Here is a 27,602-nt window from a genome sequence, read left to right as displayed (position 1 = left end):
ATGTAATTTCTAATATGATAGATTTAAAATACTATGGTTGAATAGAAGTGGAGCAGGAGTAGGGGGAGAACCTGCACCAAAAAACCCACAACACTGATTCTGGGGATATCAGATATTTAGGTTATATTGCATCACAATTTCCTTTACTCCACACAGCTATATTAATCCTTATCAATTCATAGTATTATTTCTGGTTTGCTGATTCTACAGTAACCATTCAACTAATTATCCACACTCTGAATGCAGTTCAGAGGAAGATGATGGAATTTTTCAACTATTAACAACTCCAGAGTTGCTCAGTATCTTACATGTGTTCCCTATGTAATCGCCAGAAAGAATATGCTATGTTTCACATGCGCCTCAGTCTAACCCTAAGGGCAGTATTTGGTTTTAGAACACTATTTTAGTTCTCTCTTTCACCTGTAGGTCAGCCTGTAAAATTGCTCTGATCACTTGCATAAGTTCTGTTCTGGTATAGACATGAAGAGATGAAGCATAAGGTCTGAGCTGGGAAGGTCTGAGCAGGGTAGTCAGAACAAAACAAAGCTCAAGCATTATGAGTTGATAATTGTGCTTACACTGGAGACCAACAGCCTATGTATGCCTTCAAGAGATCGAGAAGTACCTTTTCCTGAAAAGCAGACACATTGGATATGCCACTGCAACAGTCAATGGAAAAGAACAACGAAATCTGATACAGATTGGAAAGGATCTAACTTCGTCACTGCTAAGTGCCTAACACTTTTTCTAAATTGAGTGCCTTGAAGAAAAATAGATTACACAGAATTTTAACACAGTGTAAAATCCAAAATATTTGTCAACTTGAAGCACTATGGGTTTTTAAATACTACCTTTTCTTTTTCTGTGTCCATCCCTTCTCAAACAGACTGCATTAAAAGAACACAATCAAATCAGTAACCCTCAGATGGGACAGCCCAGCCAAGGTCTGATTCCCAGAGGAAAGATTTTTAATGTTTCCAAAGCATGAATGCTCATCTCTTAGAGGTGTGATTTAGAGCCAGTAGAGCACTAGAAAAGACTGTGAGACAGGCAGGGAAAGATGAAGTCTGTAGAAAAGGAGAACACTTCAAAGACATTATGGCAAATGATCACATGATGATACCAGGAAAATAATCCAGGAAAATGAATGCTACAGTGCTTAAATTAGTTGGCATAGATGCTGTTTTGATTAAAGGAAAAATCAGAAAAGCGATAAAACTTAAAGTAGCTTAGAAAGTTTTCCAGCTCACAGAAGGGTATCCATCATATTTTCAGCAGAGCACCTCTCAGACCCCTGTCATGATATGTATTAAAAGACAAGACAACATTCTTACAGACGAGATACCCTCTCCAGAACTGTAACAAAAAAAAAAAAAAGTCACAGCATTTGCTTTTCCTCAGGATTTGCCTTTATGTCCTCTCCAGGGAGCATGCTTCAACCTCGAGGGAAACCTCTCCACTTCTGACTTCATGGCTCATCATCTCATGGAAGTAAACACAAATTGCTGATAAAAGTTTATACTGTGCTCTATATTGACTTTGGCAAAAATCTATCCTATTTTATGACAGCAAGAGCATGGCAGGTTTTGGATGGGTTTTTTATGCAGCAGAGCTTCTCTTCTTTGCTGTAGTACAGTGGTATATCCCATGAGCATTGCCTGTTTTTGCAGTTTAAATAGCTCACGTTAAGAACAGCATGCTTTTCTCATTTTATCACATCCCCCAGATCCACATTTCCTACACAGCTCCCGAATACATGGCTGGGGGCACACTGTTATCATAATCACATTAAAAGACTTTGGAATTGAGGCATAAAATCTCACAATCAGGCAGCACTGAAATCTGAGTCTGATGAATAGTCAGCTTGGCTGAAAGTACAAGGCACACAAATAAAACAGTCTCAAAGACTAAAACACAAAGCAATGGAGTATGAGGCCTCTCAGAGGCAGCAGATTTAACTCAAAATAGGGATACAAACTTTCAGCTTCATATTAATCCACCCATGCTCTAATTAATTTAGCTCATTTTCCAATAAGATTATCCAATTTGCCAAATATTGCACTAAAGTTGCCTGGTAGGGCTTAGTCTTTTTGACAGTCCCAAGCCTTTGTTCTTTCTGCCTGAAGTCTTTGACATGAAATTTTAAAATCTGTTTTCCGGGACGGTTTTTGTCTGTAATTTACTGAAGGCATTCATAAGTACAAGATATCTCTTGTAGTGTCAGAAGATGTTAGATTATTCCTTGCTCAAGCTTTAGAATGGAAAAAGAATTGCCATGAGGGAGACATTCCCACACGTTCAAAGGAACACATCTGTCTATTAGGAGCATGGAGGGAACCTTTCAGTCTTGCCACTGAAATTCAAACTGAGATTGGACACAAGAAAGAGTGCAACATCCAGTAACACTATCAAGGGCTAAACACTACCAGTGTGGCAGAGCATTGATTCACTCACTGCCTGGAGCACCAAAAGGTAAGTTTCTATTTTGTCCACCCCTGTACCATTGCAAATACTTCCTAGAGGAATAAACTAACGAACACGGCTGACTTCTCAATAAAACAGATCTCCAGCTGGCAATTCACTATACATACGTATAAACTAAAGGCCTTGATTAAATGTAACAATGCAGAAGGGTAGCTGCACTTTAAATGAAATTAAAAACAAGCAAAACAACAACAACAAGAAAAAAACAATGAACGCACAAAAAAACCGACCCTCTGTACAATTCCTCTACAGTCTGACTTCACATATATAGGTTATCAGCCTGGAAAGACTTTCCACCTTTTTTTTCCTAGAGGCAAATTGCCCGCCAAGCACAAGTAAAGGCTAAGGCAAACAATACTTTGACTCACAGTAACCATCTTACCAAGAAACCTAACTTAGTTTAGTCCAAAAAATCTGTTCAGGTGAGGAGGAAAAGAGCAAGGCTGTAATTAGACTCTTTAGTGTGACTCTGCCTGTTTAACTGCAAACAATAAAAACACAGCTTCAACATAGACTTGAATCTCTTGAAGTATAATCTAAAAGGACTGTGCAACTGATACACCAAACTGCAGTCACAACAAGAGCAATAAAATACAACAAAAGGATGCCAACTCTTTTATAGCACTGAAAACGGAGGTGTGTTCCAAGCCAGTTGCAGTTTTCAAAGTACTGCCTTTTCCTGAAACAACTAAAACAAATTCAATAATTTAAACCAAAAGATAAATATATTTTAGTCCAACTTGTACTTTGCTTGATTTTTTTATATTCTTCTGCTTAAGGCTCCTCAAAGAATTTCAATATATTCATTACTCATGTAAGTGGTCCTAATGATTTTAGTGGAACTATTCACAAAAAAAACCAAAAAACAAAACAAAAAACAAACCTTTCATATGTTTCAACAACAACAACAACAAAAAAAGGATGTGGGCTACAAATGGTAAAATAAAAGAGCTGTAGAACAAACCTACTTCTAGCACTTCAGGACAGGAGAGAGAAAAAACAAAGGGCACACTGTTTTTCAGTTGACACTGACACACACACTTAATAAATACAGCCAGCCATGAAGGATGTTAAAATCTGAACCTGAATAGGAAATATTTACATCAAATTTCTGCCTACCTGATAGCGTTTAACCAACAGAACTTAGTTGTTTTCAGTTTTTATGTAAAAGAATCCTAACACAAATTACATTATGTCATAACGAATTTAGCAAAACTACCAGATGCGTTTGCCAGTGGAGCCAATTAAAGCTGTTCCCCTTCCTTACTACTCTCCTTTTAGACAATCAGTTAGACTACACTGAAACTGCTGCTGCAAACAGTAACCAGGATACTGAAACAGAACTATTACCGAGAGGAGACAGATGCTTTTACAAGTTACCACTGTTCATGAGTCAGATTTTTTTTCAGCTCCTATTGAGTTTCTGACTTCAGGTTATAAACTATGCCTGCAAGCTTTCAAAGAATCTTTTGTTCTTGTTCTCTTTCTGTAGAAAGCAAGTGTCTAACAAGGAAAGCACCATGAACAAATTAGGAAAGACCTGTACGAACTTACTGTTTTGTCTGAAACGGGGCAGTCCAATTAGACTAAAGCATGTTAAGTCCAAAAATAAAAGAAAATTTACTTCATATTTGCACATGAGTATTAGGTTAAGCAACTGAAAATTTTACTGAAGAAACTTTTCACGTCATAATCCAAACACATTTTCATGTGGCTGGAACCAAATTATTGATCTAGGTAGGAATTTAAGGAGCACTACACAGAGACAACACAGAGATATGTGCACATACATGACATTTTTTAACTCTCTTGACTAGCTGACAAATCCTGAAACTCAGATTACTTGTTTCCCATCATAAACCACAATTTTAAAATGAAGCAGAATCACTTTATAGTTTCTATGGCCAACATTTTCATATTGATTTTGAGCACCACAGCTTTCTGGCAGACTCCTGAGAGTCACCACAATTGTGCCTCTGTACACTGAAATCAGCCCTGTACTGACAGACTAGTGGTAAACGGGTTTAAATCTCAAACCGAGCTACCAACAGTTGTCTTCATTTCACTGAGACCGGGGACAAAAACTGTCACAATCTTCAGTGAGCTCATCAGACCCAGGGCCATATTTACCAGCACCGTTAACGTGGAGGCAAACCTTCTGCTGGTCAGCCTGTACCAAGAAAAGGCTGACAGAGCTGGAAGAAAAATGCCGAGGGCTGGTCGGGGAATAGCACGAGGAAGAAGTTCCTGCGGAGCCGACAGAACTTTACATCCCGTGTGCTCTAGCAGCCTGACTTTCCCACGTGGGTCGCTAGCAGAACAGAGCGGAGGCAGCCAGAAGCGGCTGCCCGCTGGAAGATCGGCGTTGGAAACCACCGCAGCCGGGAAGCAGGTGTGCGGAGGGCTCGCTACACCTGCAGGCGCAGGGGGCGAGGGGTCAGGCGGCTCGGCCGCTCCCCAGCCGGGATTGCATCAGCGCCGGCGGCGGCCCCGCCGGGAGGGCCGCTCCCGCCCCCAGGACGGCGGGGCCGGTTCGGCAGCGGCGGGGCCGGGGTGCCCGCGGCTCGGCCCGCCAGCCCCGGGGCCGCGACCCGCTCCCACCGCCGGGCTTGGGCTGGGACGGAGCGGGCAGGGCCGGACCTTACCTGGGGATGTACCTCGCCTCGTCCCCGAGCCGCACCTCGAAGTCCTTCCAGGGTTGTTCCAGCCCCGCGGCGACCCAAGCCGCTGACGCCTCCTCCTCCTCCATGTCCTCGCCTCCCGGCTCGCTGCCACCGGGCTGCGGCCGCGTGGCGCCGCGGAAGCCACGGGCGAACTCCGGGAAGGTGATGGCCCCGTCGCGGTCGCTGTCGAGGCGCTGGAAGATGGCCTCGGCCTCGGCCGGCCGCACCCGCAGCTCGGCGCAGAGAGCAGCGAAGTCCTCCCGCTCGATGCGGCCCGAGCCGCTGGCGTCGCACGCCAGGAAGAGGGCGCGCAAGCGGGACAGCTCGTCCCCCGCCGCCTCGGGATCCATCGGCCAGCGCCGGGGCGCGGAGACTCCGAGCGCGGGCAGAAGGCGATGGGATCGGGTGGGCGGCTGCCCTACCTGCGGCTCAGCGGGGCGGGCCGGGCCTGCTCCGCCCCGGCGCCCCGCGGGGCCGGGCACGGCCGGGAGGCGGAAGGCAGGTGTTGGCTCCGGGCCGGGGCAGGTCCCGGGCCGGGCTGCCGGCACCCCCGGAGAGCAGGGCGGTCCCCAGCCGGCAGCGGAGTGTGGGGGCGAGGGGTTCCCCTCGGGCCCAGCGAGTTGCGAACGGTACAGGTAACTACAGACAGCAAGGCAGGGTAAAAAACGTGTCTCACCCCCCTGCAGCAATCAAATGTGAGTACTCATACTATGCGGTCACCACAAGGTGTTGAAACCTAACTTCTGTTTTCCAACGTGAGAAAAATACTCTTCACGTTCATGGGAAACCCAGAACCCCCAGGATGACACGAAGTTTGAACAGATCAATTCCCGCTGACACGAATAGTCTTGGAGTTATACCTTAAGGGTATGTGCTCACAGATGTCTCACCACCAGTGATTTAGGAATGTGGATTGTTAAAATTTAATCTTAAACTGAAAATGCAAAAGAGTCATTCAAATCAATAAATCGGAGGAGACAGCTTTCCAGTGCTTTGTGAAGAACTAGTGTCTTTCTTGACAGAAGTCAAGATGTCTTCCTTGTTGAAGTCGGACTGAAGACTCAGATTCCATTTGAATCAAAGGGATATTTTAAAATTATTAGTTATTTCCCTACGTTTATGTCTATCTGCAAATGTAAATTCTGTTGTACCACAATTGGGATAAGCAGACTACAAATCTGTCAAAACAACATTTCCTTATTGGTCAAAATATAGCCTAATTATGTGAATCAGCAGAGCACAAATAGTCCAACTGACCTGTCCTCAATAAATCACATACTGTAAATGAGAACTAGCAAGTATTCTTCTGCCTAAGATGTGGAATGCCCTCCAAGGGATTTTTTTTTTTACAGCTTTTGATTATTAACCCATTAGTATTAGACAGACAGCCAACAATCTTTCTTTAGGCAATTAAAATTTTTGTAAAATGTTCCCCATACTTTAAGGAAATATAGTTGTAAAGCAATTTGGAATCTAAGTTTTAGCTTAAAAGTATAAGATAACAGAAAAACTTAAATTTATGATTTTATACATTTTTTATTACATTTCCACCCCACAACTGCAAAACTGCTAATGGTGGTAAAGTGGTCTCATCATCAGTTCCTTAGTGTTTTAGTAAAACAGAATAAATTTAGCAAAAGTATTCTTCCTATTCTATGGTCTTTTATCTATCCATCAAATTTTTATACATAAAGTGTGTCATGGAGCTCTTAAGGGGTTGATGAAGGGTTGTTCAGCCATTAAATGAGAGAAACTTCTCTTGCATATACAACCCAGCTCTGTTTATAGGAGCTAGGACATTTGACTTTCAGAGTGGACAAGCTCATGAGGTGAACTGGAACAGCCTCATCCAGGTCTCAGTGTGTCTTGACCAGCCAGACAGGGAGATTCCACTCAAATTAATGTGCTCGCCCTATTCAATTTTGTGGCTGCAGATTTATGAGTTGACACTGGTCAGTTTTGGTCCTTATCCTACCCACTCTTTTACCTGCTCTTATGTGTGTCTTTAGTGGTAGTCACTACCTTGAACTGCTAAGTGGAGGGCATAGACTTCAGACGTGTAGTTGGGCTTTTTCTTCTTTTTTTTTTTTTTTGTCACACAAATCCCAGGCATGAAGCACAGTGTATCATTTAGCAGTGCCATGGCATAGGTATATTCTACAAAACAGGTCATGCTTGCAATATTTCACGATACTACACAGCTTGTGCTTGCGTGGCAGGCCATGGTTTAATTGAATAGTTCTGACACAACTGCACAAAGATAATAAAAGTTTTACTTGTTAAGACCAAAGAATGAGTGGTGAGACCAGGATTCCCAGCAGGCAATGGCAAAACAGTGCTTTCTTCTGAAATCATGTCCCTATTCTTAGAACGACCTGCTCTTCAAAACCAGCTCTAAATTAAATAAATATGCAAATACAAGGCACTGTTTATGTGGCATACTAGTTTTAAATTCATAAGAGAAGTTTTAAATTCATGCATAAGATACTGAAGATACAGATATACCATGCATTTGGTTTTCAGTCTATCATCTGTTTTGCTTCTTTGTTCCATGAAGCTAGCCCATGCTTCTACTTGGCTGAAGAGGCAGAAGAGAAAATTAAATCATTTTCTAGAGAGAACTAAGGCAACAGATGAACAAGAAAGGATTCATTGTATCACTATTAAAGTATCTTATTGTACTGAGTGGAAAAAGATGGATTTTGACAACGTTATTAAGATAGAGGTTAAATGTTACAGATTGGAAGTGATAGGTAAACCAGAAAAGAAAGGCACGGCAACACATGACAGCAAAGACTTATTGTCCCAGGAAGTAAAAGAGCAGAGGAGCTGAACTGACCCGTGGGATAAACTATGGAATGTATGTGGTCTCTGAAAGTAAACATATAGAATAATGCAGAAGCCAAAAAATCTGCAGTGCTGTGCTCCAGGCAGATTCCATGCCTGAAATAGCAGGCCTCTTCCCGTCCCTCTCTATATGTTATCTTAGGAACCTTGCATGCATATTAAATGAAGATTTTTAACTTGGAACATCAAGCAGTTAAAAGTTAGGAAGTGGAACATAAATTGGAACAATTATTCACTTATTTACTTTTCGTCATTATTGTTTGTGGACTTGGGCATTATCTACAATGGCATCCGTACTATTTTCATCTTATACTGAGGACAGAATATATCCTTTGGATAGTTCCTGCATACTTGAACTAAATTTCCCAGTATTAGGGTTAGCTGAGATGATGCCTCGGTGGTTGCAATTACTCCCTTATTCACCTTTTTCTATTTTACATTTGGACAATTTAAGCAATTTAATACAAACTGTACAATCTACTTGGAAAGTACATGACAAAAAGAGAGCATAAGTAAAGTAGCATCGACCAGTGATATTGAAAATAGTTAATATCACACACAGGTGTGTTAACCACAACTCTCTGAAAATTAATTATATAAACCTACTCCAATTTCTTCCCGCCTAACACGAACTTCACCACCTCTACAAGTCACTATATATCTCAAAGCATCACAATCCCAGTGTGGCACTCCATCTTTACCTTCCTGCCATCAGGAAGGGAAGCACAGTGTGCACAGGCATATGAAGAACAAGGGGAGAGGAGGGTGGTGTGCAGAGCAGAGCCTGGGAGGTCTCCAGGGGATGGGCTGTGGTAGTGGTTCTTCCTTCCCACTGGTTTCCATTTTCTGCCATTCTCTTACCATGTCTTCCTTTGCCCTTTTTATTACTTAGATGGCATTTTCTTTTGCTTTGATGCGTTAAACTGTGCTTTGATGGCATTAAGCTAACTGTTTACCTGGTTCTATCCTGGCATCCACTTTATGTGAAACACATAGGACAGGTACACATATTAAGTGCCAAGTGTAGACAGATCATAGGACATTTTTTCATGTTCTCATTCCCTGCTGCATATAATTTTTAGTACTATTGAATATGACTCTCCCTTACTTTCTGCAATTGAAAACTAAGGGTAATGTATGTGGTAGCAGACATCATATAGACTGTATTTCTCAGATAAACTGCATCCTTATGACCTCTTAAGGGGAAAAGATATAATGTATGTCTTTAAAAACTTAGTCCTGGAAATTAAAAAATAATGTTTTGAAAGAACAAAATTGTATGCTTTTACTTTGTGAAAAAATGAGACAAAAAGTGACAATAAAAGTTCTTTGTCTACGAGGAGGTACATTTAAAAACCAAAAATGTTTATCAGGATATATAGATATATTTTTAAAATTATCCTAAAAATTTAGCAGTTCAGACAATGAAGCTGTGAAAAACCTTCATGGTATTATAACCATGAAGGTTTTTCACAGCTTCATTGTCTGAATTTGAACTTTAAGAAATTCCAGATCATGACTGAAGTATAAACCTTTTAGGTGAAGCATCTTCAGCCTGCAAAAGATGAAAGAGACCATTGGTATTTCAACGTCAAAGTACTCAAGGTGCTTTTCAAAAATTATTAAGCATTGCCAGTCTTTTTAAAAGCTTGTCTTTATGATCAACTTAATAGCCAGGGAGATGCTGAAATGACTGATGGCTGCTGGGCCTAATTTGGACATGTTAGCTGTCACCCTCATGTTGCTCTAGTGAGGTCTTCAGCCCGCCCCCCCCCCCCAAAAAAAAAAGAACTTTTAAAGACTGTTCTAAAGACATGTTATTACATTGCCAATTCTCAAAATCTGTAATGCTTTGGAATAACTTAAGCAGCTAACAATAAATACTTATGAATTTCATCTTTTACAGGAAGCCTTCCTTGGTTTGGGTAGTGTACATCGTTTTTTCAATTCTAATAGTCAAAACCAAATCACATCTACTGATGAAACTTCTTTATTCTTATAGAAATGGACATCTCAAAATGCAATTCCCTATGTGCAAGTCTTGTTAACCATGAGCACTGTTGAAGTGCTGAAGACAGAGCATAGAAGTGTCCTTTTCAGAACAGAGATAAACAGTGTTAGGTCAAACAGACATACCTCCTTCCAATTAGGATTAGCTGTGACCTTTGTCTGCAAAATAATTACAAAGCTCCTTCAAAAACACAGCAAGGTCCAGTTTCCCTTGAAAACACAATGGTCACTGTTTCACCCTCTTCCTATCTCACTTTCTTGCTCAATGTGTTGGAACATTTCCCCAGAAGCAGAAGATTGAAGTTTAAATCATTGCCTTGCCTGAAGGAAATTAAGGTTACCTTTCTTTTTACTCATGCATGTGTCCTAACCACAAAGAAACTGAAGATGGTGATGGAATTAAGAAGTACTCAGCTGCTCAAAGCCACTGTTCCAAGCAATTGTGTTTTACAGTGGATTATAACTAGACAAAAAAAGTCTGGTGAAAATGCTAGATGACAATTTTCCATATGCCAGTTGATCACTATCTCATCTTGTATTTCTCTCTGTCTGGTCCAAAAAATCATATTCATTGTTTTCACAGATTCTGTCTAAATGGTATCTATTCAATCACTTGAGCAGGTGTAAGACAGTCTGAAAGATATTTGCTTACCTGGAGCAAGAAATACTGAAATCTGTTCAGAGAGGAAGATTGAATTAATCTCCAATCTTATGTGTAATGCTCTTACCTTCAGGTTCCTCCTTAAAAAAGGCACACATATTCAGTACTTCTTCCTACTTTATCCTAGGCAAAAGTCGCTGCCACTGTTTCTCATTGTGAAACCTTCTGCTATTCATCTAAGGCAAACTCTGCTTCAAACTCTGTGTACCATCAACAGGCAGGCCTTAAAAGAATGAAGGAAGAATGAGGGAAGAATGTCTCACTTGTGGATCCCAAAAGGGTTTTTTGCAGTTGGGCTGCTCAGTGCCAACAGGGCCATTGGACATTCCTACAGCTTGAGGCTTCTAGGCAGTATTCCTGGGGAAAACACCACTGGTCAATGCCCCATTGACAGTGGTTTTGGATGGTGACAAGGTTTAACCCCAACCAGCAACCAATCCCCACACTGCTGCTTGCTCACTCCTCCACCAGCGGGATGAGGGACAGAATTGGTAGGGTAGAAGTGAGAAAACTCATGGGCTGAGATAAAAACAGTTTAATAGGGAAAGTAAAAGACACACACACAAGCAAAGCAGAACAAGGAATTAATTCACTGCTTCCCAAGGACAATCAGATGTTCAGTCATCTCCAAGAGAGCAGAGCTCCATCACACAAAGTGACCTGAGAATATAAATGCCATCACTCCAAATATCCCTTCTTCTTCCTCACGCTTTATATACTGAGCATGATGTCACATGGTCTGGAATATCCCTTTGGTCAGTTGGGATCACCCGTCCTGGCTGTTTGCCCTCACAAGCTCCCAGACACCCCCACAGACTTCACCAGTGCAGTTGTTTGAAAAAGCAGAAAAGGCCTTGGCTCTGTGTAAGTCCTGCTCAGCAATAACAGTTTCTATAATAACAGTTACTAACCCTATTTTCAGCAAAAATCCAAAACACAGCTCCATGCTAGCCACTGTGAAGAAAATTAATTCTATCTCAGCCAAAACCAGATGGTTTCTCTCAGTCTCTTTGACTGCAACTAATGATTTTATAAGTGCCAGTTCCCAGACAAAGACCCTGAAACTCAACTACCTACTCTGTTAGATTGTTTGGAACAATCCCTGGCATTGGTTGCAGCACAGCTAGCATCTCCCATGATTCTCTGTCTTAATGAACACTGTCTGAGAGATGGGATAATCCAGTTTTATTGTGGCCACCCTGTTTTGGAAGATACATCCAGTTCAATAATAAAGTAGACACTGCTATGCCCACTGACCTCGATGTCAGAGAGGTCAGTCCTGGTATGTTTAATTTATAAGTGTAGGAAAATAACCTGTGTAGGTCTTTTTATTTATAAAAGGTCAGAATAACATTTGAGATTATAATCCTATTAGAATTTACTTCCTGAATATATCATACTTCAACAAAAGTTCAACTCTAAATACTGAATAATTGTGAACATGGCTAATTTGACTTTTCTCCACCTAAGGAGGGTTAATTTTGTATCATGAGACAAATAAAATAAATGTATTCAAAAGCCCTAAGTTATTTTTTAATAAAATATATAACAAAAAAATATTTCCATAAAATATTGGAGAGGTGGACAAAAATGGAGATGTGGTAAAGCATTCCTAAAGGATCTTCTAAAGAGGAGAACATTAAAGAAAATTAATGGGTGATTTAAACTAAAAGAAATTAAAGATTACATGACTCAGAGCAGAAAAGTAAAACAAACCATAAAATAATCATAAAGTTATAAAGCTACATAATTTTTCATTTCTACCAATTTAAGGAATCTTCTTTACTCAGCATGGAAATTGCAGAGAAGACTACTCATCTCAGTAATATAGTATAAAATCAGAAATGAAAAAAGAGAATTAATTCTATTGAACTTTTCTTCCGCTAAAGTGTTGCTAAAAGAAGGTTGCCTATCACCTGCTCCCAAAGCATAAAGAAAAGGAATACGTTCTTATGAGCCCAAATCCCTTAACAGATTTGTATACACTTTTGTCAATATTTACGTAAGTGGAGAAGAGTAAAAAAATAAGTATTCCAATGTATTTTTCTTTTCTACGGGTGAAATTGCCTCCAAGTAAATACTCAAGAACTCCTATGAGAAGTTTTAATTCTGTGTTTGTAACATAAATGCTTTTGGTGACAGGCTGACCCTTCTCCAAAAGAACCTGATTTCTGAAACCCAAAAATAGTAGCTGATGCACACTCAGCTGCATTGAATTAGACTTTAGCTTTGATGATATCTAAGTGCTTTAGCTGACTATATTACAGTACTAAAAGCTGTGGGATATTATATTTCATACTTTATAGCTGTATGACAGTTGAATGTACTCTGCTGACTCCTGGGGTTTTTCTCAGCACAAAGAGACCATCATGTTCTCTCACCTGATATGGGAAGAAAAACATCTCATGTGACTTTGTCTTCAGCAGAAGTAAGGACAGCTTTAATTTCAAATAGTGATTGTGAGCTGATAATTTTCAAACTAAAACGAAGGATGAACAGTGGATAATTTTGAACTCAGGAATCTGAGGGGGTAAAAAAGAAAACATATAAAAACAATTTACAAGCAATCTAGAGAAACAGAAAAAGTTATGTTCTTAACAAACAATTTGTTAAATGATCCATTATAGCAGTGCCATATACTTTCTTAATTGTTCTTACTTTCATTATAAACTTTTTGTAAAAGTGATATTTATATAAAACACAATCTTATTTTAAAAATCTACTCTTCACGAGTTTCTGTGCTATGTAATTTTAAATATACTACTTAAAATAACTATATCATAATGCTATAAAAATTCTATCCATGAGAGCTGAAATTTTGAAAAAGCAATGGACAACATGTAAGAGTGAATAACAACAGTCATTATGTATTAGTATAACATGAATATAACATCCTGAAGTGCAAAAAAATTACTGTAGGAGTAACACAATCTAGATGTATTTTAAAATGAATGGCTTTTAAACCACATTTTGCACTTAATGACAATAATAATGCTTTCATATTTTAATTAAATCCTCAAGATCTGAAAGGAAATGCTGCAGCCATAGTCAAGGACTGAAGGATATTCAAGCCCTTGCTTGTCCTCTGTGGCTACTAAAAAGTATTTTAATACCACCTAAAGTGACATCTCTGCAGAAACTGAGCTTCATACATTCCAGACTGACCAATAAAAAGCTGGCCAGCAGCACTGAGACTCACAATAATTCTTCTGAGAAATAAGTAAGTAATCCCCTCTTCCACTATTTCACTTTTCCTTAAGGAAGGGTGACATAAGAGAGACAGCAAAAGACATTGTTTTGGTTTCAGCTCTTCACTTGTTTCTCTAGTGGTTTACTATTAAAGCTACTGCTGTGTAACAGGAGCCACCAGAGATCTCACTTGCAACTCAAGCCTCATAGGGATCAAACTGCCTTGAAAATAAAGTTTATGGTTAGTACTAACTAGAATTATTCACTAAACACGTTCTGTATTCAGCGACAAACTAGACTGCAGCTTAAACTGTCCATTCATTCCAAAGGGGTCACACGGGACAAGGTGGTAGATTTTATAGCTGCTTTCACATGGCAAATATACACCCAGATAAGAAAGTCCACGTTTAAATTTCTCTTCATCAGCTTGAACCTGCACTGTGCTGGAAACTTTGTGGTGTGATTATTTCCTGAAACTAGTAGCATACAAAAGAGAAGAGCATTTCTCTTGAAGAGAATTATGTCTTATTTATATGTCTTACATGACTTCAAACTTTATTCTTTGTTCTTGTTACCAGCTTCCTTTAACATATTTCCTTCTTTCTTAGATAAATGAAAAAATCTTTTTGAAATTATCATGATTTTTTTTGCCTCTTCTAAACATTTTCATTCCATCTGAACAAGAGACAAAATCAGTTATTTCATATTCTCTGCCTCTAATGCCAATTTCTACTATTTTAAGAACAAGAGGAGCTCCCCTCTCCATGCATTGCATAAAGACTTCCATCTGTCTTCATATTTTGCAAGACTAGAGTCACTTCTGTCTTACAAAATTGGAGGGGCAGAAGTAAGAGAGGATTCATATTTAATACAAGACCAACATGTAAGCAGAGGAAGAGGTATTTGAAAGTGATAGAAGTTGGAGAAGAACTGTCAGGCATTCTACTGAAACTTTAATTACAGGATATGGATCCTGCCAGGTTTGTTTGTATTTGGTAGCACTTAGCAACCACCTGTCATGCAGCCATATGTAGACATATAGGAAATTGAAGAATTCAATAGTCAAGTACTTGGCATATGATCCCAGTGCTTAACCAAGCTAAGTTTAAAGCCAGATATCCCTAAAGGACATATTACCAATCATGGTGAAGAGTTTCCTGCTTTAACTGTGACTGAGTTATCCAGCCCAGGAAAGCAGAAGTTCCCCTGTGCTGGCCTGCCTAGAAGCAGCTGGAGCACAGCCCTGCAGGGCTGCCTGCAGTGTCCCTGTGGTCTGGTTTCGATCCAGCATCACTCGGGGCCGCTCCAAAATCAAAGCAGTGCTTCTATTTTCTTAAACTGTGAGATTCCTGTGAAGTGTACACTGGCTACACCGATTGTTTGCCAGCTGTGAAATCAGGCTAATCCTAAAGTTGTTCTGTAAGTAACTAATTTTAGATGCCTAAGCCTGATGAAGAGGAAACTCGGACTAAAGATTGTGTCATAATTACAAAGACAATGCTTTTACTATATTAGAAAGGCCTTCTTACTAAAACAGTATTATTTAACCAATGACTGTATTTCCTACTATCAAAACTAACTGAAGCCTGCCATGAAGAAATGTAAAGCCACACAGACAAAAAAATCAGATGGACTCCTGAGAGTCTGGAGAGTTAGATGCTCCTGAGGTAAGGGCTTGTACCCTACTGGTTTCCTTTAGACTGGTCAAGGCTCTAATCCATAACAAACAATTCCAATTCCAATTGTGGGGAGCAGAGTCCTGCCTTAAGCTTTGATATGCATTAATTTATGATAATACCCGATTCTGTGTGATATGGAATAGGAAGATCAGATGAAGGATCAGCATTCATCATGTAAAAGCAATTTTATGTTATAGAATCAAAGAATCATGTTAGTCTGAATACATAAATCAGTCAGATGCAACCTTAACAGAAAACATTTCAGCAACCTTAGAGCTTTTAAAACACGCATGATTTCTTTGTTGAAGGAAATCAGATAGATGGGCAAGTATTTGCTTCCATCAGCCTAATTTATAACACATGTTCTTCGCACAGAATGCTGAAGAAGTGCTTTGAGGACAGTGCAGCTGATTTCTAGTACTATCCTCTCTTCCTACTAGTGTAATTTATTTTAACAAATGTACTATAGGAAAAAAACCTGTTGAATTATGAAAAAAAAAATCCTTCCCTACATGTGGTAATAGTTTTCATTGGATGATATTACTACAATATCTGAAGTATGTCATCCTTACCAATAAATAATGCATAAATTGATTTCTCAGTTATTAACTGCTTCAATCAGATAAAAATTGCTTCCTCTTGCTCAATTTCTCACAATTAGTTTAACTGCAACCAACCGATACTATCATGAAATTTCCAAAAACTTTTACAAAATGCTGCCTTTAGGAACTGTGAATTACCTACCCCTAAGAGTGATCAGATATTTGCCCCTTTCTGCACAGAAAACTGCTTTTCAAATTCATAAGACCTACAAGATGCAACCCACCTGTGTGTTTCAAAGCATCAAGCCTTAAGAAGGAGATGACACCACATGTAATCCATCTGCACCACCTTCCCCCAAGAGATCCTCTATCCCCAAAACGAGGTACAAATTGAAATTACGGTTTGGCCATTTGCACAGGATTTTATGCATGCCTGGCAGCCTGATCAAAACAACTGCTTTCTGTGGCTACCAGACTTTAGGACATCCCAGGCTTCTGAAAATATAGAGGCAGCACATGCAGTGAGCCTGCACTTCTTCTGTGCATTGGACCCTTGTGCACTCAATCAGTACAGCTAACACAGTAGGTTCAGCTCTTGTTCTACTTGCTACCCATGTGCTGACCACTACAGTGTGTGTGCTCACATGTCAGTGTTTGTCAAGTGAAATTCAGATAGCATTCAGTCTCACACTATCAATTAACATACTTGAGTGAGTAAAATGTACTAGTTATTAGCATTAATTAAAAATAATTATATAATTTATTATGTGCTACCTTTTGGTCTTAAGATAATGCAGTTATTTCAATGTAGAGTCACTTATATGTATGTGTATATATATTTGTATATATCGATGTAAAGGATTTCACATGCTTATGAGAATAAGAAAGAAATTTCCTTACAGAACATTCCTTAAAAACATGTATATTAAGAGGATCATTTGAGTACTATTCATCTTTTAAGTGCTTAATAAGCATGGAACCACTCTGTACCTACTGTATCCACAAAAACACTCCAAAGAAATCCCAAAACAGCAAGGAAAGCAGTCACAATTCTGGAAAGCAAAAAGGATTTTTTTAAAATCCTGCCAAGAAGATATTAACAGACATATGACTTAGACAACTAAGTCATATGGGGCGGTATGTTCAGGGAAGAGGTGAAGTCATCATCCCTGGAGGTGCTTAAGGAAAGACTGGATGTGGCACTCAGTGCCATGGTCTAGGTGACAAGGTGGTGTCTGGTCAAAGGTTGAACACGATGATCTCAACCTAACTGGTTCTGTGATTCTTTAATATATGGCAACTGGTTGGCCAATGTGTGAGATTAAAAATGTAGTTGTCATTAGTTTGGACAGAAATAGACTGGCATGCCCCTTCAGCTGGAAGGGTTAGTCTAGACAAGGAAAACTATACTGGATGGATGAACTCCTAATTAGAATAAAGTCAGAGACCAGCATTTCCTCTCAACAAACCACAGTGAGAAATTTGCCTCTGAATAAAATATATTGACTATCTGAGCTATTAAATCATCTTCCTCCTCTCCCACCAAACAAGGCTTTTACCTAAAACTCAGCTCCACTACATTTCATAATAAATCTATATTAACATCTACATAACCCTTAACTTCATTCACATGATTTTTTTATTTGCTGCTCTCCACCCTAAGCAAGCATCTGAGCAAAAGGACTGGCCACTGACTATAAACAAAAGACAAATCTCATCTGGCTAAGCTTCTCTCTCCTCTGCGTCACACTTATTTGCAGTAATGAATGGAATGTCAGAAACACACACACAGATATACAGAAATAGAAACCACAGATTTAGATATTTTCTGATTCCATGTATTAGAAGCAAATTCAATGATAAGCCAGCAAGGCTGCTCCAGAGTACTCCTTTATCCAGATAGTTAAAAATGTCACAATTAATTTTTCTTAATTTTTCTGTTTATTCTTTAGCTTCTACTGTCAAAATATTTTATGTAAAAAATTATTTTGTTTTTTAATCAGCAATATATATTTAACACACGTATGCACAGTGTACTCCTGCTTCTTAGATTTGTGTATTATGAAAAACACAAAACTACTGACTTATTGCAAGAATTAGCTAGCTTTCTCTCATTCTCGTGCACCTTTTTGCTTTATTTCTCCAAATATCATAGCTTTCACTGCTAAAAAACTCTTAATGTTTCACAGAGTTTGATTGTTTTTCCTAGCAAATTATTTGCCCGTTATATATTCTGAAACATAAAATTCATGTAGGTTGATATTCAGGTTCTTACACAGCATATCAACCAATTGAAATTGTATAAAGCCAGGAAATATATACATATATTCAGTTCTCTTCCATGTTTGATTAGCTCTGTTACAGCACAGAATCCTTTTAGAGAAGAATTCATGCAGACTTAAATCTGAACAGTCAGATGGTGACATACTCAAGCAAAACTAATTCATGTTATGACTCTTCTAGTTTAGTTTCACTGTATAATTCATAAACATGTCTGGAATGAAACCTGATCTCTCACTAGTGGATGCAAATACAAGTAAGGGCAAGGGATATTAAGTACATATGCTCTACCAGAGAGTAGGGAAAATTATGGCGTTTTGCCTTATGTCTTGACTTCTCAAACCTGTGGTCAGGTAACTTCTCAGGGCTCAGTCTGCACTAAAAATTCTGACACAGGTCTGTGTCCAGCCAGCTGTCCTCAGGTAATCACAACCCAGCTGTCAAAACCACTGGGTGTTATTCTGCATAAAATAAAGATTTACAGTTCTGCAAAACAAGCATTGCTTTGCAGCAGCTACATCCCCATTTCAGGAACAGTTAAGGAAACTTTTCCTTGGACATTATATTACTATCCACCTTCCAATGCAAGAACAGTAAACAACTTTACTGAGACAGGTCAAAAAAGACAATGAAACTTCCAAGCCAAAAACTTTTAAGCTTTTAAGATTAAATTCTTAAGCCCAAAAAACTGCATTGTGCAGTTAACTGATAATTTTACTACATGTGGTCATTTGAACGGTAGTTATTTTTTACCGTGTTTTTCGACCAGGATATTTAAAATATTATCAGTAATCTGGGATCCATGGGTAAAAGTACCTTGAAAACTGAAATGCAAAAATTAACATCTATTTCTCCACTCTTGGAAGGAAAAAAAAAAAAAGAAAAAACAAATTAAGAATAGAAAAGGGAACAGAAAAGCAAACACAAGACAACAACAACAATAAAAAACACAATAACAACAAATCAACTCAATTTCATTGGCTTCAGATTTTTCTTTTTAATAGATTTCTACCAGTATATTTAAAAATACATAGGCATGTATATACATATAAACCTATATACTTCATGTGCTACATATTTTTCATGTACAAAGTGTAGATTTAGATGTGAAAACTTACCTGTGTTTTCACTACCTTATGTGTGTTTAGTTGCATGTTTTATATGTTACAAAACTATTTCTAAATTATTTATATGTTACAAATCTATTTCTATTGGTATGAATAGGGTATACTTTTGCAAAACTCTAGCAGTTTAGTGATGTGGCTGCATGCTGCAGAGTTTCACTTCAGTTTGAGTTGAAGTTATTTTACCTCAGTGTAATATTATAGCAATGCCCTTGTTCTTTACATTCTAGTCCAGGATAGCTTGTTCATTAGTTAAAGTCACAGATGTTGACTAGAAAATAATGGACAGTAAAGGTAATTTTTGTTTTCTTGGTTTATTGTTACAAATAAAATTATAAACTGGAAGAAGCTGGGGCATTCATATTTTGTTCTATAAATTCTGAAAGTCCAAAACCCCAGCTGTAAGTTTAAAGCAGTTTAAATTCAACTGAAAATAAATTCATTGGAGAAATGCTCTACTCAGGGGTGATGGTAGGTAGCTATATACACCAGTTTAGAGTGTAAATTGGACAGACTGCTCTCTGCTCAGCCTCAGGAGCTGTGAAGCGTGAGCTGTGGGCAGCAGCAGCAAGCAATCACTCTTCCAGCCCACTGGCAGCTGATCTTTAGTTAGTTCCCAGTGTGACAGCGCTCACCACACTCACTCTTATGGACAGCCAGCATGTGTTTTACAGTGTGTGTGAATGCAGCCAGCTCCTGGGTTTGTGTCCTCCCTCAGCCCCTGTTCAGCCAGTTAAATCCCCTATCCCAACCCCAGTGGTGCAGTGAAGCCTTTGGGATGTGTGCTCCGCTCTGTCCTCTGAACAGAAGGCAGGTTCACAGCTGATAATCATATTACAAGGCTGCTCTTGATCACTCCTCACAAAGCAATCTAATGTCCTTTGTAAGTTCTTTTCTTTTTCTCTTGGTTACAGTACACTGGATGCCAGTGTCTGTGAACTGAAGCGAGGTATTATGGGCTGCCCCACTCAAACACCCCCTGTGGTTTTCCTCTGGTTGACATTCTGTCCCCTTGGCAACTGAATTCTCTCTACCCCTGCTATGAAACCTATTCACTCTAGTAGAATGAAACCAACAGTAAATACCAGAAACTTTACTGTGGTACCACAAATTATTTCTCTGTAAGACAGGATACAAACACGAATTTCCAAAGAAAACAAGAAAATTTTTGTTAATCAAGGAAAGACTCATTATTGTTCTCCTATGGAATAAAGCACTGAAACAGATTTTTATTGCATTTTAAAGAATTTTAAAATCAATTACCAATTAATGGTTCACCTACACAATCTTCAAATCACTAAGGTACTACAAATAAAATATTTCTATTGTATTGGCTCATTGGACTCCAGTTAAATACTGTATTTTCTTTCCTTCTCTTGCTTTCATATTTGACATGATAGATAAATTAACAAGATCGAAAATTATTTATAATTTTTATCCAATATTTTTCCCTACTCATTTGCCAAGATAATTTTGTATTTTCTAGGATTGTGTTATCATCACACTTGACAGGTCACATCTTTCCAGTGACCTCTGGGAATAAAAGCATCATAATTAGTCCCATTAGTAGTTAATAAAAATATGAACTGAAGAGATGGGTATGGGAATTCTTGAGTTGCTACAGAGTTGTGAAACCAGCCAGATTTTTTCAGGTTTGCTATAAAACACTGGGAAGAAGACCACATATAAACTTAAGATGAACCTCAAAATCTGTTAACAAAGAGGAAAGGAAGAATCTGTCTCTCACAGAAACCACTAGGATCCTTTCTATTTCCAATAATGGAAGTTGTATTGGTTCTGAAATGTAGTTGTATTAAATGAGCTATGAGTAGAAAGATTACTTAGTCCAAATTTCGTAAAACATCAATTTCCCAGCATCAGAGCTAAGAATTAATATTGCTACCAATTAAAGTCTTACTAAATACTGAAAAACACATCCCATAACTGTTTTATCAGAGTGGATTCTTTCTTTCAATTCACTCATCTGAAATTTGCAGAAAAGGATATATAATGAAATAGTTATTGCACAAAAATGAACTGCTGTATAAATCAATTGAATTATTCTTAGTAATCTTCTATGTCTTAAAATAATTTTACTGTGCAATCTAAGACTCTCATTAGGAAACATAACAGCCAATATTTGGAAGAAAACTTATGTCTGTTTACAAGATAATTTCTTTTACCAATAACTTTGGGTTTGCTGCTAAAGGATTTGTTCACCTTACTTGGTTGTTGCCCAGCTCAAACTACTGATTTGTCATAATACATATATGAAATGTGTTAAATAGTTTTTCTATACCTGTATGTTTGCAACTGTGCAAACACAAACTTACCCAGCTGCATATGAAGTATCTCTCTACTGATAGTCAAGACTACTTGAGTTGAGAGATTTTCCACTACAACAATAAGCAGTAGCAGCTCTGAGATTCCAACAGTGGAAATGTCAACAGCTATGTTATTTCTTCGCTTCTTGCCTTTTGAGAAGCAACTTGGCTTTACTGACACACAGTCAGATTTGTTACCTAATCCTGACTGGCAAGGCCCTGCCACACCCCCTCAGCTTGATTTCAACTACGAAGCCAGGAACATCATGAGGACCACCACTGAAAACTCTGAACTATAGAAGGCCAAGAGCAAAGACTGTGAAGAGCTCAAAACATTCTTTCTATACTACAACCAGTCACTGCCATCTACTGAAACAGATTCCAAACTTTTTTTCATTTATTTGTAAATATTTGCACAGACCATGTTTCCCTTGATTGCTTGTGAGAACAACACAGAGAGCAGTGCCAAAAATTTGTCTGGTATCTACTCTTACTCTCTCTTCAAGGTCTGTTGGCATATTACAGAGCAGGGTTTGACTGAAAGAGAGTAGCTATTACCTATTGCTATTTTTTTTTTCTTTCACTATTAATAGTGAAATTTGATTATTTCTCTGAAAATTTCTCAAGGAATGGAAGTTATACATAACACAGTAAAGTTCTGAGCTTGCTTCTCCTCCTTTCAAAAATAAGCACTGGTTAAGGGCTTTTAGCCTTCCAGGACCCCTTTCTCCATGATTACAACTTTATACCTATGGCTGAGGTTTTATCTGCCTGCACTTTAGGAGCAGTAGTTAGGAGGAAGCACAGAAAGCCAAATCAATTGCAAACATCTAAGTTATCCAGATGCTATCTCACCTGTGTCTTCCCTACAAAATGTTGAGCACTTATCCATTCATCTCTGTTATCAATGATTTTATCCAAATTACTATAGTTACCTTCTGCAAAATTTGATGTAAATATTTTTCCCACATTGTCTGTCAATCACTTTCCTTGTCCAAATAATACAATTTTTTAATCTTCCTCTTTTTGCCACTTCTGTAGAAAGACTTCCGGTAACTAGGGATAAAATCCTCTAGCTATGCATCCTCTGAAAATATGTGGCTATCTTGTTGATAAATACACTCAAATTGCATGTAACAGCTCCTAATATATGTTTCAAACATTGAAATCTCTGTGTCATCATATAGTGCTGAGACAGTTCCCTAGGAAGCCATTATGGATATAAGCTCCCCAGTCTTACACTATGCTCACATGTAATTAACAGAAAATGCAGTATATTTTCTTTGTAGCATGAGGCCTTGACAATGGATTTCTTTCGCTTTTCTTTATGCTCCTGTTCACCAAATAAGTTGAGGATGTCCCACATCTCCAGAAGGCTGGGTTGGATGGGGCTTTGAGCAACCTGATCTGGTGAGTCCCTTCCAACTCAAGCTTTTCTGTGACTGTAGGTATGCAAAAGTACATCTATGACAATTGCTGCCTGTGAACGTTTTCCTCATCAATATGGCAACACATAAAGAAAACTAAGGCTAAATGAAATCTGAAGAAAAATTTCTGAACTCAGTAGAGACCAACTGAGTCAAATGAACTTCAGGACTTCCTTTATTTTTTCTGGTTTTATACAAAATAAAGTTCTTACCTGTTTAATCCTTCCCCTATATAAAGGTCACATTCAGAAATGTGCCATATCAGATAACTTTTCACCAGTTCCTGTTGAAAAGAAGGCTGAAGATATATAACTGCTAAAGAAAAAACCATCGTGTTTAACTCTTTAAACCACAGACGATCACTTCCTCGGTATATTAAAAAGAAAAAAATATCAAAAACAAATGTGGCAACATAAGCTCCCCCTCTTGGTTTTTGTTATGAAAGATATTAATTTTCCACACAAACCCCTTAAATTTACAAGGACTAGTAATAGGCAGGCAAAGAAATGCTCTGAGAGGATATATGTTCTGTGTAAAAACATTTTTCTAAATCATCTCTAAATGATCAAAGAGTTCTTTATTCATCGTTTTTAGGATGGATAATTAATTAAGCATATCGACAGATCATGGTGCTAGACATGTCAAAGGCAAGCAAATTTAATTGTGCTTATGGTTGCATTTGCTGGAGTGACAATGGGTTTTTGAAACTCTTGTCCAAGACTTATTATGGGTTCTGCATCACTCTTTCTCTTGCATTAATGTGGAGGTTTGTCAATCCCCCTCCCTTACTCTAGGCTTTTTGAATATTCTTCAAAAGAGGAGATAGGTTTTATTAGCATTGAAGTTGCTATGTTTTTTTTTTTTAAACTGTATCTCCTCACATTTATAATACTACGGATCAGGAGCACTCAGTTTGCTATAAAAAAGTTGCAAGTAGGAGAAAAATTGGCCAGTGGTTAGCCTCATGCATCCAAATTAATTGTTCTTTGCAGCAGCTGTAAAACCAAGACAAAAATTATGTATCTTAATAGAAGTGCTGCAGAGTTAGTCTCCATTTTAATCTGAAAACCTGATTTATGATACAAATACACGGAAATGTAACTATTTCAGTTCAGTAAAACAGACCTTTAATTATCCAACAGGTCCTTAGACAACTTAGGTTAAGAAATATCCAGTAATTAATGAAGATCAATAGTTCTAATCTAGGTCTTGACCTACAATTGCAAGACCTGTGCCACTGATTTCTCTAACACGAAAGTTCAGATTTCTTGCAGTCTGACTGCATATGAAAATTACTTTAATTACTCAAACTCTATTTCACTCCACATAAAAGGGAAGAATTTCTGATATGCCAAAACTAGCAATACAAGATACTAATATTAGCAAGCAATGCTTCTCGTATTCAAATTCAGTATTAAATGGGCAGACTTCTTCGCATCCTTATTTAAAGAATACAACAATATACATTATACAAAAAAAACCCCCAAAAAAACAGAATTAAACAAAAAACCCATTAAAAAAAAACACAAAACCCCCCAAACAAGCAAGCAAACAATCCTAACTCCAAAAAAATAAAGTTTGGTAACTCTGTATAAGACCAGACAAAAAATTCCTTCTTTAATGTTTTTATTTGTAATAGGTAAAAATATATTTATTTTCATCTCAGTAGAATAAAAATTAATTAATTACTTGATTGCAAACTGACGATTGCTTAAAGTTATTGCAACACACATGTATTCATTATGGAAATACAGAACACAGTTCCCACAAGTAATTTTCTGTTCAATAGGGCTAAATTTCCAACCACAAAAAGCTGTAGGAAAAACTAGTGGGAAGAAGAATGTTCAGAGTAAAGTGAACTGTGAGCTCTTTAATTAAAGTTTGAAGTTATGACATATGATGTGTTTGGCAGAACTCCTTAATTCTGATAATCTTCGTCTAAATAACAGAGAACTGCATTTAGAAAGAACAGTTGGGGGAAAAACCCCAAAAATCATTTCATTAATGTTAAAGAGAAGAAAATAGATGGTAATACAAATGAAATTATAAAGTGTAGGAAAAAGATAAGAGAACCTAAAGATTTTTGAAATAAATATATAGTCATATGTAAGGACAGCAAGATAAATGTTTTCTAAAATTAGCAAGAAAAGAAATAATGCCAATGATATAATCCCACTTCCAGATAGTGATGGAAAACTATTAGTACTGCACGAAAGGAAGACCTGTGAGTCCTCTGGACAAGTCAAAGCCAGCAGTTTCCCAAAAGAAGGTCAAAAGCTGTCTGGGCTGCATTAGGAAAGTATCACCAACAGACTGAGGGAGTTGATCCTTCCTGTCTGCTTAGCACTGGTGAGACACACCTGGAAATCTGGGTCCATCTCTGGGCTCCCCAGCACAAGACAGACATGGACATATGGGACCAACACTAGCAAATAGCTATGAAGGAGACTGATATTCCATGATTAGAGAACTTAAGCATCTGCCACAGAAGGAAAGGCTGAGAGAGCAGGGAGAAGGGAAGGTTTAGTGTGCACAATTACCTGATGGGAAGACAGAGTCAAACTGCTCTCAATGGTATTCACTGGCAGGACAAGAGGCATTGAGCACAAAGTGAAATGCAAGAATTTACATTTAAATAGACGAAAAACTTTTTGACACTGAGGACTATTGAACAGCAGAATATGTTGCACATGTGGGCTGTGGAGTCTCCCTGGTGAATCTCCATCCTTGGAGATATTCAACACCCAACTGGAGACAGCACAAAGCATCCTGGCCTAGGCTGGCCATCTTTGAGCTGGGCTCAGTACTGGACTAGCCAATACTTAGAGCTCCCTCCTACTTCAGCCAATCTGTGATTCTGTGAAACAAATCCAAAGCTACTGATAGTCTACACCAATTATCAAATCACTCTCTCCTCTCTTCATTTAAAGTCAAGTCTCAACGAATATAGCTCAAAGTCTTTTACAAATACACCTGTTTAGTGGAAGTCTTGCTAAGGCAGGATTGAAGATCAGCTGCAGCAATAACAACCTGGCTTACCTTAAATGTCCAAGTGTTTCCAGCAGGACATTAATCCTTATGGTAAATTTTCAGATATAGTCCCATGTGCAAAATCCTTGTAAGCACATCTACAGCAGGAAATGCAATGCCATACTAGGGAAAGAGCTGATCTAGTTATTAATGAACTGGAATACCACATCACCATGCAACGATATCAGCTTATGTATCAAAAAGCTGTATAATTGCATCACCACAGTGATACATCCAGGCTAATTAGCTCTGCCAATCAAACTAATTAGCGCAGAGCAGAGCCATGCTGAATACCAGTTCTAGCTTCTGAACTCCTAATCACAGCACTACTGGAGAGACAGCACCAAATAAAAGGTATCATTTGAGTATATTCAGCAATGAAAAATTCTGTAATTCTGTCCATTCTGTAAGTATGTGTAACACTTTTAGAAAAAAACATTTTCTTGCTTTTCAAAGCACATATTTTTAGCACATTTGAAGTTATTGCAAAAAGTAATTCAAAGATTTAAAAATTTACTTTGCTGCATACATGTTACTCTGCAAGGTGGTTATGTACTGTGGCAGATTCCAGTAAGTTTATTTATATTAGAAGGTGAATCTATAGAAAGAGATGGATTTCACATGGATGAAATTTTGTTTCTTCACACAGCATTACCCCTAATGTTCACCTGCATTTAAAAAAACCAAACAAAACAACAACAAAAAAAACCAAAAACAAAAATAAAAAAACCCACAACAACGACAACAAAAACCACACCAAACTCCTCCCACACTCCCCTCCAAAAATATTTCTGTTGTTTTGTACATATTTTCATTTGTTTTAAAATATTCTGATAAAGTTTGGGCTAGCTGGTGCTTGCTCAAAATTGAAGGCACATTAGCATTTTCCTGAAGGATGTCGGCTTACATAAAGAACAGTTCTGCTGTTGGTCATGCTCTGCTTATTTCATAGAAAATGATCATGTTGCTTAGGTGGATCATGTTTACTTCATCCACTTCCAAGTAAGTAATGTCTTTGATGTCAGCTGATTAGTTCTGCACTGTTTGAGCCTGTTTAACAACATTTGTGTGTCTGGTCTACCGTAGGAAGCATAATAAAACTTTCTTTCAAGAAAACTCATCTAAAGTACACTTCTCAGGTCATACTTGAGAGCAGATTTCACATTTTACATTTACATTTTGAATTATCTCCTCAACATGGTCGTGATCTAACAATGGTTACCTACTAGGCAGAACCCTTCTGGACTGGATAAAATTTTTCTTAATCTTGGTCTTGAAAGGATCTTAATATCCAAGATTTTGCTGTATTTCTTTCCAGCTGTGACTCTTTACTTTGAGCTGC

General features: G+C 38.2%; 1 protein-coding gene across 1 annotated transcript in view; it reads right to left on the bottom strand.

The window, feature by feature from the left end:
• The window catches only part of RASEF (RAS and EF-hand domain containing), a 33,777-nt gene extending 28,280 nt beyond the window's left edge, over positions 1-5,497 (bottom strand). The window contains exon 1 of the mRNA XM_014869083.2: positions 5,130-5,497. Within this exon, the coding sequence (XP_014724569.1) occupies positions 5,130-5,497 (368 nt within the window). The remainder of the gene's footprint in view (positions 1-5,129) is intronic.
• Between the last annotated feature and the right edge of the window lie 22,105 nt (positions 5,498-27,602).

This window comes from Sturnus vulgaris, chromosome Z (assembly GCF_052056855.1).
Source record: "Sturnus vulgaris isolate bStuVul1 chromosome Z, bStuVul1.hap1, whole genome shotgun sequence".
Classification (NCBI taxonomy): Eukaryota; Metazoa; Chordata; class Aves; order Passeriformes; family Sturnidae; genus Sturnus; species Sturnus vulgaris.
This window is presented reverse-complemented; position numbering and strand designations above follow the sequence as displayed.